We start from the raw sequence: 16,954 nt of genomic DNA on the forward strand, positions 1-16,954 counted from the left end.
GAAGGGCTGGGAGACTGCAGGGTTGGAGGAGGTATCAGTCGGTGCTTGGTCAGCCTGGGGTGGGGGGGGGCAAGTTACTGGTCGGCGGGTGCTGAGGTGTTGCATTCTCTTCCCTTGTTATTTCCTTTATCATCGTTATTATTGGTGGTAGCAGTAGTGATCTGTTTTATACCTTAGTTACCAAACTGCTCTTATCTCAACCCGTGGGAGTTGCATTCTTTTCGGTTCTCCTCTCCGTCCCTCTGGGAGTAGGGGCAGGGCAAGAAGGGGGGGAGTGAGTGAACAAGCTCTCTGGCTGGGTTTAAACCACGACACAAGAGCAACTTTTTTGATAAAGTATCAAACTTCAAAATATTGCCCAAAATATCTTTTGTATTTTGAAATTTCAGTTTCAAAGCGTATTTCAAGGACTTCTCTCATTTGCAAGAACAAACTCATCCACTAGGAAAAAACACCTACTGAATTCTTGAGGAAAAGACTAATTGCAAGCCCTGTTTAGGACCTGAACATTTATGTGGGATGGTTAGCACATTGAATCAACAGGAGCTACAGAAGTGTATCATCTTTAGTTAGGCAGAAAGCTGTTCAAATGTTCTGTTAGGAAATGGCCATATTCCAATATCTTTAGGTTAGTAGAGCCTAAGGTTTGCAATGAGTTATAATGTCAGTAGAATTACTCTGGGAAATAAGTGTTCAGTGTAGGGAGCTGTACCAGAATTTGATACTACTTAAAAAGTAATTACAGGAGTTGTATGACTTCTATTTCCTCCCTTCCCAAGGACCATTGTTACTATCCTCTGCATATATAAGGTCAGTGCCATCCTTGCAGCACTGTTTCATCAGTTCTCCAGTACAATCTGTCTTTGGCATTTGAGAGGTTAAAAAGAGCAGTATGAGAAAACTGTTCTCTGAAGACAGCACCAGCTGTAAAAGTCAGTGATATAATTTGGAGGAAGAACTAAAAACACGTCAAAGGTAGTTTCAGGCAAAACAGAGAAAATGTCAGTGTAAAGACAGGTCTCAAAATCTGCAAGACTGTTTGAAGCATTAGAAATATGTTCAAAAAAAAAAAAAGCTTGCCTGACAGGTCATCATTTACAATTTTTAACAATCATTTGTCAGCATGCAAAAGTGTGACTGAAAACAAGCGGATGACATTTGTGAGTAATGTGTTGATCTCAAGGAAAGTTACACTTTCCAGATTTCACTTCAAAATAACATTCTTCTAATTGTCCTTGCAACCTGGAAGAAGCCTCACAACATGCTTCCCTTAGGGACAAGATACTGTATAGATACCTGTGAAGTAAACAGGCTTGTTAAAAAGAATCAAAATTTAATGCAGCAAGGTAACCCTTTTGACAAGTCTATTCTCCATAATTGTGTCCAGAGAATGATCTGTAGAGGCAACTGCATATTTCCTTGTTATCTTACTGTATACTTATCATAGTTTCCCTGATAAGTAATCCAGTTGCCCAGGTTCTTGTTTGAGCTGTAGCCAGAGTTGCATTCATTGAATGAGTGGTGTAAGAAAGCGCCAAAGCAAGTACGTCTATCCACAGTAAATTCTTTGCTGTAAAAAAAAAAAGCTTTTGCAAGCTCTTCTGCCTTCCATCTTATCACCTGAATGGGCAGTATATCCTTGAGCTCACTTGTGCAGGTCACATGAGGTTCAGGGCTGCCAAGATGGTATGAGGAGCAAATTCTTCTGAGTTTGATTGAACTTTATTCCATGAGCCATGCTGATGTAGTGGAGAAGCTATTCCAGGGAGCAGAATGCTCTGCAAAGTGCTATGCAATGTGAGTGATATGGTTTCTTTTCACCCTTAAGGTCAGGCACCTGACTTTTAGTGCTCTCAACCCATACAGTTAAGAGGAAGAGAGGCAGAGAGGAATGTAGTTTTAGTTTCCTGTTTGTGAGCTAAGAACTCTCTCCCATTTAATCTGCTGTATCATTACCTGTGTTAGGTTTCCTGTCCATATTCTAACTCAGGTGATTATTTTATTTGCCTTGCAGCAAAAATAGTTTCCTGCTAATTAATTTTTACTTCCTATTTAAGACTGCTTCATTGTATACTCTTAACCAACTTCTTCATCCAGCATAAGGTGGTTGCATTTAATAATGTGTCATTCCTCTGGTGAACAAAATTATTCCTCCACATATTACAGCTGGCAAACCATTGGGTACAACCAGAAGAGCAGAGCTATAAAAAAGTAGATATTTCCTCTCTCTTTTTTTTTTTTTACTTTTTTCAAAGCTAATAATGGGGAAGCATTCAGAAATAGGTACAGGCACATATATGAACATCATAGGCTTTCTTCAGGCAGTTCCAAAACCCTTTTCTGAACACAGACATTAAAGAGATATGAACAGCATGAATATATAAAAGATAATTGCTTTAAAAATAGATACAAAAAAAATACAAATAGTAACTGCCTTTATTTAAAATATTTTAGTTTAGAAGATTTTATTCTTTTGGGGAGATACATTTAATCGTCACGCCTGCAAAGGATGGGTGATAAAACACACTTGGATACAAAGGTTTTTGTAAATTTGTTTAATTTTGTGTATTAAGCATGTAAGATCAATTAATAAGGAGTAAGTTGTTAAGCTCTTTTTGTCTCCATTTTGAGTTATAAAATACACTGAGCATTGATTACATCCTGGAAGGGTTTAGCTGTGATATGTAAAATACAATTTTGGGAATTTGGTTACTTTGGAGGCTTTCAGACAATAAATAACGATTAGATCATTTAGTCTCTGGGTAAAAGCACCACCTTTCTCCCAGCTGGAGACCTGTTTCTCAGAACTAGACTGTTGCAAAGATAACAAATGAAGGAGTCTGCTCTCAGCTGTGGAAAACATGAGTTATCAAACTACAACACCAGTGAGCATATCAACAAATACCTTGTACAACTGGCAGTTGGAATAAATCCAGAAAAACAGATAGCCATCTTTCATTCTTTCCTTATGAAAATGGGAAATTTGGAGCCGCGTCAGCACTACCAGCAAACTAGCAAGCCAGCTCTAGCTGTCTGTGGTGTGATCTAACATACTATGTTACATTACCGCAACCTAAAAATTAAGTGTTTTGCTCCTTTCCCTGTTTGCAAAATCTGGAATAGACATGTATCTCAAGTTTAATGATGCTTCCATGGCATCTTTATAAGAAGCCATCACACCTTATATCTGAGTAACCTCCTGTGTGTATTCAATTACATGAACGCTCACCTTGATAACAAAGATCCTAGGCACTTCTGTGCTGGCAACAGAGTGACTGTGATAAGTCACAATTACATGGGCTCAGGAAAGTGGAATAAAGAGATACCAGGATCTCTGCAGGTCTCTACTGACAGGAGCTACACTCTGAGAAAGTCTCAGCAAATCTAGCTAGCCTCACAGATGCTGCAGTCCCAGTCTCTCCTTTCATGACTATATGAAAGCCCACATGGTACAAAACAGGTTTGTTCAGAGAAGTTTATCTTAAGTCTATCCTGAATGAAATCAAGCTAAGCTATGTATTCATCTGCTCTGTTCAGTCTCCTGCTCTTAGTAATACTGACCTTTTCAGCCTGTGGAAAAAAAAATGTGCATTTACTGTTAGGTTCGAAGACTCTTTCAACTTTAACAGGCTGGAGTTGAAATTCAACATCAAAATGAAGGTGCTATCTGGAAGTTTATAGCCACTGATGTGCAAGTGATGAATGGAACTATTGCACATTCGGGATACTCTCATAGCTTTGCAGTTTATCATCCAAGGACTTTGGCTCATTATTAGGATCAGAAAAAGAGATTGCATTTTAGCTTGCTCCAAGCCAGCATATCCAAACATCACAGTCAGAAGAGCAAGTTTCCAAGTGATTGGCACAAATGTCTCTCTAAACAGTGCTGCTTCCAGATCAGCAGTAACTACATAGCTTTTCTCAAGTGGTGTACAAAACTGTTTGGAAAGAATGAGTTACCTAGTGATCAAATGAGATTGCTGTTAGCCAACTGCTATTATACCAAACAGTTGCAAATTTTGCTCTTATTTATCAGTCTGTGCCAGATCTACCATATCCAACAGTTTTCACTGTACTTGTCTGCTGGAACTTGTTTTAGTCTGCTATGGCTATGGATCAGATGCTAAAGTCTGCCTGGTAGAAAACCTCCTGATCCTTCCTCCAGGATTACTCCATCAGGACTAATTAGGAGTAAAAGACATTAGATCTGGGTATCTGAAGAGATAGTACTATCACACTCATCTAGGTGAAAAGTAACTGCACAATGGAAGTTAATCAAAAGACTGGGCAACCACTGAAAATGGCAAGCAATTAGAAAAAGGTGCTACTTATATTTTTGAGATAGAGAAAAGTGGATCCACTAACTGCAGACCAATGAGCCTCAGCTCACTGCCTGGAAGGATCACGAAGCACATCTTGTTGCGTGATGCTTAGCCATCTGCAAATGCATGAAGGACAAGAAAATATATAGGATGGTTATCACATATTTACTAACTGCAAATGATGTTTCAACAGTCTGATTGCCTATTATTATGCTGGTGGTCAAGGGAAGGGTGATGGATGTAATTTACTTTGACTTTAAGAAGTTCTAGTCCCTGTAACATTCCCACTGGTAGACAGAGGAAGCACATGCTGCACAAAAAGACTCTTATATGGGTTAGGCTGACAGTCTCAAAGGGTAGGTAATGAATGGCTTGATGTCTGTTTAGCAGAATATCTAAGGTAAGTACTGGGGGCAGTGTTAGTCTGTACCTTCACCAATAATGTGAATGATGAGACAGTGCACCCTCAGCAAATCTATGGACAATATTAAAATGGAAAAACTGGCTGGCATATCAGATAGTATAGTGTCAGTCTAGAGAAGTTCTAGGACTGGGCAAAATAAATCTCATGAAGTTCAACAAGATTGTATGCCTAGGTGAATAACCCCATATACTAGTAAAGATGCTATACTGGGGAGATGGTGTACTGTGAAGGACCTGCAAAGGTCACAGTGGGTACTAGGTGAACATGATGAAGTGGTGTCTAGGAAAAAATTCTTCACTATGAGGGTGGTGAGGCACTGGAACAGGTTGCCCAGAGGAGTTGTGGCTGCCCCATCCCTGGCAGTGTTCAAGGCCAGGTTGGATGGTTCTTTGAGTAACCTGGTCTAGTGGAAGGTGTCCCTGCCCATGGCAAGGGGGTTAGAACTAGATGATCTTTAAGATCCCTTCCAACCCTAATCATTCTATGATTCCGTGGTTCTGTGAATCACCAGGAAGGCAAACTGGATTATGTTAGGATGAGAGTGAGCATATAAAATGAAGTTATGCTTTTTATGATGCTGGTGCTGCATACACCTGTAATTCCATATCCAGTTTGGGCTCTGCAGTTCAAAAAGAACAACAAAAGCTGGAGCCAGTTTAGCAGAGGCTACCAAGACTGTCACAGGCCAAAAGTATGTGACCTTTGAGAAGAGGCTGAGGAACCTAGTCTTGTTTAGTCTGGCAAAGCAGCAGCTAAGTGGTGATCTAATAGCTGCCCACAGCAGCTTGATTGGGAATTGCACAGATGGCAGAACCAAATTCCTCCTAGTACTGACAGGTGGTGCAATAAGAGACAAGAGCCCCAAGATGCATCTTGGGAGTTTAAGTTTGAACCTTAGGAAAAAAGTTATTCACCAGAAGGTTAGTATGGAAGTGGAGTAACTTAACCCCAGGTGTAAACGAGGGAATTGCCCTTTTGGAGTCTTCAACTTGACTAGAAAAAGTGGTAGCTGACCTTGTACAGCCTTTGCAACAGTTCTATATCCAACCAGCATTTCCAACCAACCTTCTTCAAATAAGAAGCTTAAAAGGAAACTGGAAGAAAGAAAAAACAATGTATCAAATTCATGGCCTCACCTTGTATTTACTTTTCAGACTGATTTGCGTTTATGGTAGCATATATAGAGGCAGTGAAAGTAAAAATAATGGCATTGCACTGGAGAGGACTTTTTTGTCAATCGTTGCAGAAAACAAATAACGACTGAACAGTCATAGGCCACTAAGTTTCGGTTTTGTGTTTTCTGTTGAGCTTAAGACTTAAACTAGACAGAAGCATTTCAATCACCAAAAGATTAAGCTGAAGTGTTCCAGGAAAAATGCATGCTCAAGGCCTCAGGAAAGGAATGGAGAGTATCCTTGCTGATTTTACCTGGGAACATAATCCCATCTTGTAATAAAGGACATACAGTGATGGAAGTCCTTTTCACAATGAAACTCGTGGATGTTGCAGAAATGCAGGTTTTTCTGTGCATATTGGGCAAAGCTCTGCTGCCAAAGGGGGGGGGGGGGGAAAAAAGAATGTTCTTGACCTGGCCTCATTACTGTTTCATGTCAAAACAGCCATTTGACTGCTTTAATTCTCACCAACAGAATAGTCACTTGCAGATTATTTTACTGACCTAATGGGTACAAACTGGAACACAAGAGGTTCCACTTAAACTTGAGAAGAAACTTCTTCTCAGTGAGGGTGACGGAACACTGGAACAGGCTGCCCAGGGAGGTTGTGGAGTCTCCTTCCCTGGAGACATTCAAAACCCGCCTGGACACATTCCTGTGTAACATTATCTAGGTGTTCCTGCTCCGGCAGGGGGATTGGACTAGATGATCTTCTGAGGTCCCTTCCAATCTCTAGCATACTGTGATACTGTGATCACAGACTGCTATGGCTTTAGCCACATTGCTTCCTCCCATATGCTTGAGCTGAGGTAACAGAAGAGGCCAAGGCACATTTTCAGCTACTGTAAGTTTTTCTTAAGCTATTGTTATATGGCTCATGTTCGGAATGGCAGAACAGCTCAAATTGTGTACTACTCTGTCAATTAAAGTTAAAAAGAAACATTTAGTTCAGATTGCCTATCAGGGCATTTAGCAAGCTCTGTTGCTGTTCTTAATTGACAATTTATGAGTCGGTGATACTATAACAGAGGTTGTCAGTACTTTGGGACAAAACTTCAAGATGCTACAGGGATGCAGAGGGTAAGAGGTGTTACAGACCTAGGTTTGGAATGGACCTGGCTGGCTGTACAGAAGAGGGGCTCAACAAAAGCCTTTATTTTCTTTGTATTTTCCTTCCTCTTTCACGGTCCATGCTGCAGTCAAGCAAGTCCTGAAGACCAGCTCCAGCTTTCACATCATCTTTTAAGTCTTTCTTAACACCTTCTCAATAACCTTGAAGGAACATTGCTTGTCACATAGCGCATGTTGCCACAGGGTACCAGCGCGGTAATGAAATCTTCCCTGTGTGCATCCCAACAAATAGAAGAATTGCAGTTCTGCTTTTTACTACTATGATTGTTTTTTTCCTGACAAAGACAGAACCTTGATTTCCAATATATTTCTGGGCACTAAATTAAATAACTGGGTACTCTGCTTGTGTAGATCTTTAATTACAAGGACCAGGCAATTGTGTGCCTGTTATTCTTTTAGGGTAACTTCTCCAGACTTTAAATGAAGACAGAGGAGGCCCACACAAAACAATTACAGCAGAGAATTTGTTTACAGGCTATTGCTAGAAGAGATGTAATGCTTCCCTTTATCATCACTTGTCATAGCAGTGACAGCCTGTAAACCTCCTGCCCATGCATTATTCTTTATTTGTCACAGCCTGTGCCAACTCTTGCCCTAGCAGGTGCCTGGCATGTGTCAAACATATGATTCATGGGTTCATTTGATCAACACTGTGAAGAAAAGAGTGATGTATTTTCTTTTAAATTACAAATTAGACATTTGTACCCCATATCCAGTGACAAGGGCTTTGGCTCCTTTATTTGAAGTGCACCATTTATAGCTCACTGTAGAATTTAAATACTGGCTTCTCTATCATGCCTAATTCTGAAAGTTAAATTTATGCAATATTATATCATATAAACTAAACCATCCTGCCTCTCTGTTTTATTGTCATGGCAAGCTTGCTTGAACTGTTCCCTTTAGTAACAAATGGGTAGAGTGTGTTATCCCCTGGACATTTTAAGGCCTTTTTAGTGCAGGTTGGTTTCTATTTCACACACCACATATACTTCCTTTCAGAGAATTTGTTTAGAATTATAGTTTTGCTCTGACATTGATGCACGTTTACTTGGGAACTTGCTTTTAAATCATAGACTCATGGAATAAATGTGTATGTGTAATATATAGGGTTTGTGAGGTGCTTCTTTTGGAGATAATATTAGCAATACAATAATTAGAAACTGTAAAAAAATGCAGTTCTTCAATAGGAAATAAAATGTCATTTGGTGTTTTCTTCTGTGAAAGAAATTTATGGAATTGTGTGAAAAGTTTGTTAGTAATCACAAACACCTAGATCAATTGTTAATAAAAAATTATTCCCAGAGAATTCTAAAGTCTTGTCTAGTCTGCTTTAAGCAAGACTTGAGCTGTGAGATTCCCAGGTGTTGTCTTTGTCAGAGCATCTGAAACATGGGCTCTTTTATGAAGTAGCTAGCCTTTAAAGCCAGCTGCTGACCACCCTATCATAACATCAGTATACTGAGTAATGCAAGAGTTGCTTTAATGAGTGATTTAACGTGAAATATGTGACTTTGCTACTGATACAAATAGTAGAAAATACTACAGTTTTCTTTAAAAATACCACTGTTCTACTGTCTGTGACTTTTACTCCGTGTTCATGCTTTTAGAGATTGGCAAGATTTGAAACAGAGAGTGCCACAAGACATTGCAGGGGAAAATACAATATGAGAGCACTTTCATATTGATTTAAGCTAAGAAAATCATTACTTATGGATCCAAAAAGGATTTTTTTCCCTCCAAGATGTTTTCATTCTCACAACCACATTGGAGTTGCTTGTTGAACTTGAATACTTCATGATGGTTTTGTAGTTATTGAGAAGATTTTCCAGATAAATTCCCAAACTGTCATCTTGGCCAAATCTCAAAATTAAAGATAGAGTAGGTATCGTTGCTGGCATCTGTTTGACCATGTCATGACTTCTTGTTAGGATACCTCTAACATGTAATTCAACAAATTTGGATGCCTTATTTATCTCTAGCAATCCATATACTTTGATTTCTGTGTAGACTTGATCTTTTTATGTCACTTTTCTAAGCTGTATAAAAATAAACACTTCTGCTTCTGTTTTCTTCCTGATTACTTTCAGATATGTCTAAGTGAGGCTGTATTTAGAATTCTGTATGAACAAGACATGCAAATTTTGTTTGTATTCTTCTGCTTTTTTTGTGAGTTGTTCTTTAAGTGACAAGGAGAAAATAAAATTTTTCAACCAAGGGACTAATTGAGTAGATGAAAACAATTTTCAGATATGTGAGTCTGGCCTTAGAAGATGTGCTGGATGTTTTAATGCAGTTCTTCACAAATCACATGGCATGCTGTCTGAAATGTGTGAAGAGTTATCTGAGACAGAGGGAGGAAGGTACTGCAGAGCACTCTCGTTTGTTTCACAGAATTTCAGATACTATTCTTGAAAAAAAAAATAAAATTTGAGAAACCTCTTTTCCTGTGTTTGCAAGAAACGTGAAGCAATGACAGAACAGTGCAAATTGCCATTGATTTCATGGAGTTCAAGCCTCAACATCTGATGACAGTCAAATTATTTTATTCAACCCTTTTTCTATTTAGAAATTGATATAATAACAGAAAAGAATGTATCATAATATGAGAGTTTACATCTTCTCTCACTGATGTGTTTTCCTGAAGGTACAGTCACTCAGCTTTAACAATTTGCCCGTTGCGAGATGTGAAAGGAATAAAATTGTCCTTTGTATGAGACCAAATTTCACTGAGTTTATTTAGCCCAAGACAAGTGATAGCAATCAGAATGCATGAAAAGAGTGTGTTTGTATTAGCTCATTTAAAAATCAGTAGTGGCCATATTCAAACTGTCTATTGCAAGGGACTTTCCTTAGACATTGTGTTACCTAACTAGTGAAAGTGCAGTTAAGGTGTGACCTGGAATTTCTATACAGGCAACAAAGAGCCTACCAACACCATAAACAACTTAGGCTGCCCAAGTAAGGCTCTTGTTTCTCTCTTGTCAGAGAGTTTATGTGCTTCCTTGGTAGCTGCCCTCACATACAAAGGGGGAAACTGCCTAGAACCAGCTCATAGAGAACAGCAAATCATATCTGATACAATGCCAAATTCAGAGCTATGTAGTAGAATTCTGTGATCAGCCAGAGTCTTATCAGTGAACCCAGCTCTGAAGGTCAGCAGGTGAAGATGGAGGATTTGCACTGGAGCTATAGTGTGAAGTGCTTCCTCCCATAGTTGGAGAGCTGTGTTCAGGCTGAGTAACCTGAATCTTTTTTATTTATACAGTTGTCTGTACAGTGTGCAGGAATGTGGTCTTGCTCTTGGTGTAGGGTTCCTATTTTGTGCTATTCAGTGCAAAAAATCTTCGGACTTGTGGGTGGAAGATGTCAGAGGAGAAGGGCTAGATCACATTAAAGAGCTACAGGAAATTTCCAGTGTCTGAAAACTAACAGAAGCTATGGTCCTAGCAGGTTACATTTGATTTACTTTGGAATTGTGTAATATACTGTCACTTTGAAACAGTTTCATTTTTCAAGGCTATAAGATGATACAATTAAAATATAGAAAAAAATCCAGACTGACAGCCCTGTCAGGCTTTCTTATATTACCTGCAAGGTCTTTTCTCTTTGTTTTCAACGTCTGTTGCCCTTCTTCTATATTCCTGCACTACGGGAGTAGCTTTAATGGAGCTCATAAAAACAGGAAAGCAGTTTGATAAATATATGCTTTAGACAGTCTTGCATGTGGGCACAAAAAGATTTAACCTCGTTTCAGTCATGGTACTGATTTGTAGCTAAAATGAGTCAGAATGGCATACAGCCCTTGTCCCATGAATACAGTTAGTCATACAAAGACCACCATTCAAAGACACAGTACATCTCTTGTTATTGTGACTTTTCAGCAATTGTGCTGTTTTTCATTGAGTACGTAAGTAGGAAAATGTAAAAATACTCTTTCAGATGTGGGGAGTGTGCCTGGCAAGATCCCATGAGAGATATTTGTGTTCCTAAATGTGAATCTCAGCCCTCGCAACCAAAAAAGGGATACCTCTTTTCCACATATTTCAGATTTTAAATGTGTATTCTTCAATCAGCTCCAGAGTAGAGGACAAAATCATTTAGTGTTTAGCTGAATGTCATTCTTTATTTTTGTTGTCTCAGACTTGGCCTTCCTCTCTTCATCAAATACTTCTCCCAGGTATTACTATGGACACAGACCACTCTCTTGACTCACCAAGTCTTCAGTGTTAAGTTTTTTCTCCCCAAACCCCCACCTGTACTGTAATCTCTGCAGGCTAATATTCTCAGGTCTCGGGCTGCTCCCTCTTATGTGTCAGTGTACATCAGCATTCCTCAGTGTGCAATACCATGCAGTACTCTCCCACTAAATACATGTAACTACACACCAGGTTCTACTCCTTCCTTTTTTTGCAGGTAGATTGGAGAAGTCTTGTGTGCTGATCAACTAGGAAGGAAAGGAACAGAGACAGGGAGGAGCCTGTGCAGGGAGCTCTGCTTCAGTGGAGCTTGATTTTCTTTTAACACAAGGTCTTGTATTCTCTGTGGCTCGTTTGCTTGTTGCCTTTAATCTGTGTGTCAGCATTATACGCTCCACTGCACCGCTAAATAGTAGTCCTTTCAGGTAGTCTGTAGTAAACTTCTTGCAATCTGTAATGATGTGAGGTCTGGATCGGAGCCTGTGCTGATGATATAAGTCCAAAGAGTTAGTAGCCTGATATGAGAAGCAGTCATAACCTGGCAAACACATTTCGGTGAGACTTAGTTTGAAACCCCTAGCATCACTAGATATGGCTTATCACGAGTTTTAATTATAGAACACTAGGCTTTTGTCTCTCTCGTTCCCTGCCATATGAAATTATCAGATTTTTCCGAAGTAATGAGTCTGACAAGTTGAGGTGTTATATCAAAGACGAAAGATCAGGATTTCTGTTGTAGATGTATTTAGGAAGAGGCAAAACTGTAGGGTGTCTTTTATCGTTGTTTTTTTTTTTATGATTCTTTGTGTGTGTTTCTAGTCAGAATTAAAAATATTCCCAAAGATGCTGGTTTGTGATACAAACAGACCCAGATTATGCAGATAAGAGAACCTATCAATTACTCTACATTTGCAGCTTAATTTTATTGGGAAGTCAGCTGTCCATTTGCTTCACGCTGGCACCAAACTATTAAGATCTTCCTTCAGGTCTGTTTCCCTTCCCGTTACAGAAACAATCTAATCATGCTAGTTTAATGCTTACTTTTTAAAAAAAATTATTTCCATGCATAGTTCTTCATAATTAGTTGATACAGGAAACCCACTTGGAAAGGACACTGTTTATAAAACAACATGCCAGAATGTTTATCTGGCCTTGGGCTGCAGGAACCAGAGGATGGATGAATATCCTGCAGTTGTTTTGGCCATGATTATATCGTGGATGGCAGGCTGCCAGTAGCAACTGCAGTAAAAGGTCCAGAGTGTCAGTGTCTTCCTCTGTGTGATAAAATAGAGGCCATTTACACTTTCCAAACTGTCTCAGGAAGGATTTGTGGCTGATTTTGGAGGACTTGAAGTGACGAAAGATGGTAGTAGATAAGCTGCTTGCAGGTTATATGCCAACCTGTCTTTCTGTTGGCTCCTTCAGGCCTGGCACCACTGATGTTTTTTTTGCCCTTCTTTCTAGAACATTTAAAAGAGAAGCTGGAGGAATACATGGTCCGTTTTGGCAAAGTGAGGATTGTACGTACCAAGAAACGAGAAGGGCTCATTCGGACCAGACTGCTAGGAGCCTCGCTGGCTAGAGGAGAAGTCTTGACATTTCTGGATTCCCATTGCGAAGTCAACGTGAATTGGCTGCCTCCCTTGCTTAGTAAGTGTACGAGCATTCATCAGCCATTAAAATTAGAGCATACAGCATAGCTTAAGCATTCAAAGCCATGTCCCACAATAAGCGGGATTTACACTGTACAGAAGTGTTTGGAGCTCTGCTGCAGTTTCTGAAGAGTCAGTATGAGACAGAACTCTGAGAAATGCGACCAGCTCTATTTTATGGTTCTTGTGAATAAAGAGCTGGTAAAATTTTGAAGTATCATTTTGGCCTATTACAGTTACAATTTATTTTGTCATTACTGCTACAAAATACACTACTAAATCTAGTAGTATGGTATGCCCTTACTATACACCTGTAAACTTTTGCTATGCAGGTATTGTACTCCTTCCTAGTCCTCCACATTCCATTAAAACAGCTTTTGCTGTAAATGTATCTAGGACCTCGGAGTTAAATCCAATAACAACTGCATTCACAATAGGAAGCTCAGAAAGAATGATTTGCTATTGACTGCTTTGCTGGATTCCAGCTGCAGCCAGCAAAGCTCCATTAGTCAAAGGAATGGAAAGAATCAATTGCTGTAGTCTAGGATTTCACTTCAGGAAACAATGTCCTATTTTCTACACACTTGAGTGCATGCAAAGAGTATGTGCTTTGCAAAATGGGTGCTTTTTGGCTAGCAAAACCAAAATTTCTGAGTTTACTATGGAAGATACTTGTATTAATTAGAAGAGTATGTCAAAAGTACAGGACAGGATAGGTTTTCACCAATTAATGGTTATTGTTTCTTGAATTTTGTTGTTAGAACTGTTTGGCCACATAATAAGGTGATAAAGTGTTTGCAGTCAAGAAGAAATGACGTTCTGCTAATGAACTGTCACTTGAGACAAAAAAAAAAAAAAAAAGAAAACCAACCAAAAAAAACCCAAAACAACCAATCAAAACCAACTGTAGTAACTAGTTTTTCTTCTTCAGATCAGTAGCAAAATAATGTACAAAATTCCAAATTTATTTCCTTTCTAGCTTCTTTATCAAATTACACATATGGTCTTACCTCTTGTTTCATATTTCCTTAAGCACAGCATCAGCATTCTTTTAGAAAACCTCCATCATTGTGTAGAGCCTAAATAGCATAAAGGAGCAGAGAGAAGTTTCAACAAGCCTTCCACAGACATCTACAGACAAGTAGATGTTAAACACTCTGGAGTACTCTACATATACAGCCACTTTTCCTCTGCTTTCTGATTTTGCCACACTGTGCATAATACATTGCTACTAATGAAAAAATCTCCGGAAGTCTCTCAGTCTTGTCCGCTGAAATCTTTTGCTATATTACTGCACATGAGATGTAGACATTCTGTTTTGCTAACTTAGACATGGGAAAATTGCAAGTTGCAAAGCCAGTTCCTTTTCTTGATATCTTGTCTGAAATGAAGGTACATCTAGCTGGGTTTCACACTAAAAAAAACTGAAAAATAAATAGAATGGTCACAAAGGATTCATAATTGCAGTTAGGTTGCAGTTGGGTATTGAACTGATGATTGCAACCCTTGGCCTCAAGCCAGAGAACTGGACAAATGAGAGGCTTCATCAGGGACCAGGTCCCAGTTCTGCTTAGTTCTCATGTTCTGCATATCATTCTCATTTCACATATAGTAGAAATACCCATAGCTAACCAGCCAGGGGATCTAGAAATTAATCTTTAGGAATACTGGAACCCAGAGTCAACAGGCATAATTTTTAAAGAAAATGTGGAGTATTACATGAAGAAGGACAACTAGAAAATGAACACACAGCTTTTAAGAATGGCCTGTGCCTTTTTTTTCCTAAAGGGATGAGAAAATTTTCTCATATCCAATAGGTGGCAAATATTTACTATACTGAAATCAGAGGACAATCAGTTACTAATAATAGTAAAGTTAATGAATTTTTGCAAGTGTTTATCTAAAGATCTACCTTGTGATTCATTCAGAAATGCATGTGACTGAATGTCATTCAAGGAAACCACAACAGAGGATATATTGTGTATTTATTGCTTTGATGCTGCCCTGTTTTAGCTCTGATTTATCTGTCGTGTAATGAGAAGTCCTCAACAGGACTGCAGTTCAACCCTGCCCTGGAGTTGCCTCTGAAGAGGTGCAGTGGTTTCCACTGTTCCAAGCCAGCTTTTGTTCAAAATGAGACCTTGAAAGTTAGAGGACTAGGAGGTACTGAGAAAACCAAGAGCAATCACATAAAAACAGTTCTCAAAGTTATTTAGTCACCTAACTTATCTTTACAGAATTGACTGTCAGGAAGACAGGTTTTTTTAGTACTTGTTAGGTATCTAAGTAGGTTTGTGGTGCTGAGCCACAGCTGGTTTCAGTTACAGTCCTTTGTTTTGTTTTCTTAAAATCAGCTGCAACATGGTTTATCTTTATTTTCTTTAAGCTTTATTTAATTTATTTCTTTAGCTTAAATGGGCTTCTAAACTGAGAAAAACAACTTTCAGATCTCAGAGAGTTTAGCCTGAGATTCACTGAGCAGGTAACTGATCATGTAAAAATGTTGGCAAACACAGCTGTTTGTTATCACTCCTCAATAGTATATAGTCAGCAGAAGGAAAGATGTGATTTGGGCTCCAGCTGCTGTAGTTTGAATGTAGTGTAGCGCGAAATCACTGTTACTGCAGGTAAGAAACTTGAGCAGCAAACCAGCTGAAAGATGAAGGCATATCTTTCCTTCTGCTGATGTTGTTGTAGGAGCAGTAAGAGGGGAGCTGGACAATAGATTAGTAATGCCACACACTACCAGAACTAGTTTTGTTAAAACAGATTTTTTTTTCTGACCAAGACTTAAAACTATATCATTATTAGGTCATGCTTAGGAAGTTATCAAGATACCTGCTAACTATAGCTGACCATCTCCACAACATTATATAATGCATCACTTGCCAGTGGGGATACTAACAGTACAAGTACTTATGACAACTCAGATAACAAATGATAATTTGCTGAGTCATTCAAATGTTGTCACCATCTGTAACAACATATTCAGTTAGGAAAATAAGAGTGTTTGCAATGTGGCATTGTTGCTTTAACCAGGCCAATTTGAAACCAGCACTTGAAATTAAAGGAATGCATCTTTCTTGTAAAGATAAAACATAGGTTTTTGAGATACTGACTTATCCAGTATTGAAAACTTCCGTTTATTGCCACATATGTACACTCTGCTTGATGCTACAAGTGCTGAATTCAAATATATATGTATATAATGCTTAAAACTGCAAGGGAGGAAGCTCTGTGCAATGATGTTCCCTCTTGTTCCTAGGCTTTCCCTCAAATCTGCAAGATTTTTACATGTATGGTGATGCTTATCTTTCTGTTCTTCCCTTTAACTGCAGCATATACGCATTGAAATAATAGAAACAGAAATTTTCAGAATATAGGAATTCAGGACATACGAATGTGTGACGGGATTATGAGTAAATGCAGTGGAAAAGAAATACTATAAAGTGTTTCAGCTATGGCTTTCAGTTTCTTGCAGAGGAGCAGGTGGGATGAAGAGAAGTGGCTGGCAAAGGCAGCAGCATTTTCACATCTGTTAAGCTATGGTACCAGCACTCTTGTGAAATGTAAGGTAGCCCTACAGCACTTTTTTCTGTTTCCTAAATTCATATTGGGTTTACATTTAAGCCTAAGAAGTATGTATGCAAAATAAATTAATTTAGGCATACTGAAAGAAACATTAAGGCTGTAAATCTGATTTGCTGCCTTTGTTGTGCACAACTACAAACACTTTGGTTTCTTCAAAAGTCAAGATATGTCTGTGGTTCCTCATCTTCTCTAAAACATTTTGTGGGCTGAGAAGTAGGTTCTGTGGAAACCTACAAGAACAGGCAGGTAAGCATCATCTTACTTACAAAATTGTTGCAGAGTTGTGTTAATGAGGACTGGGATTGAGTTTGGTCATTCGTCAAATAATTTTCTCCCTGGCTATTTTTGTGTGTGACTTAGAGAGTTCCAATCTTTCAGTCTATTTAAGACTACAGCTTTTAAATATCAAGAGAATGATGCTAATGTATTATGAGTCTACCTTTGACCTGCTCCAGCCAAATCA

At 38.8% G+C, this 16,954-nt stretch overlaps 1 protein-coding gene across 1 annotated transcript in view; it reads left to right on the forward strand.

The window, feature by feature from the left end:
- The window catches only part of GALNTL6 (polypeptide N-acetylgalactosaminyltransferase like 6), a 464,021-nt gene that overhangs the window by 368,367 nt on the left and 78,700 nt on the right, over positions 1–16,954 (forward strand). The window contains exon 5 of the mRNA XM_057419062.1: positions 12,713–12,898. Coding sequence (XP_057275045.1) covers positions 12,713–12,898 — 186 coding nt within the window. The remainder of the gene's footprint in view (positions 1–12,712; positions 12,899–16,954) is intronic.

This window comes from Pezoporus wallicus, unplaced genomic scaffold, assembly GCF_028554395.1.
Source record: "Pezoporus wallicus isolate ANWC-B61680 ecotype Strahan unplaced genomic scaffold, APGP_CSIRO_Pwel_v1 contig_2384, whole genome shotgun sequence".
NCBI lineage: Eukaryota > Metazoa > Chordata > Aves > Psittaciformes > Psittacidae > Pezoporus > Pezoporus wallicus.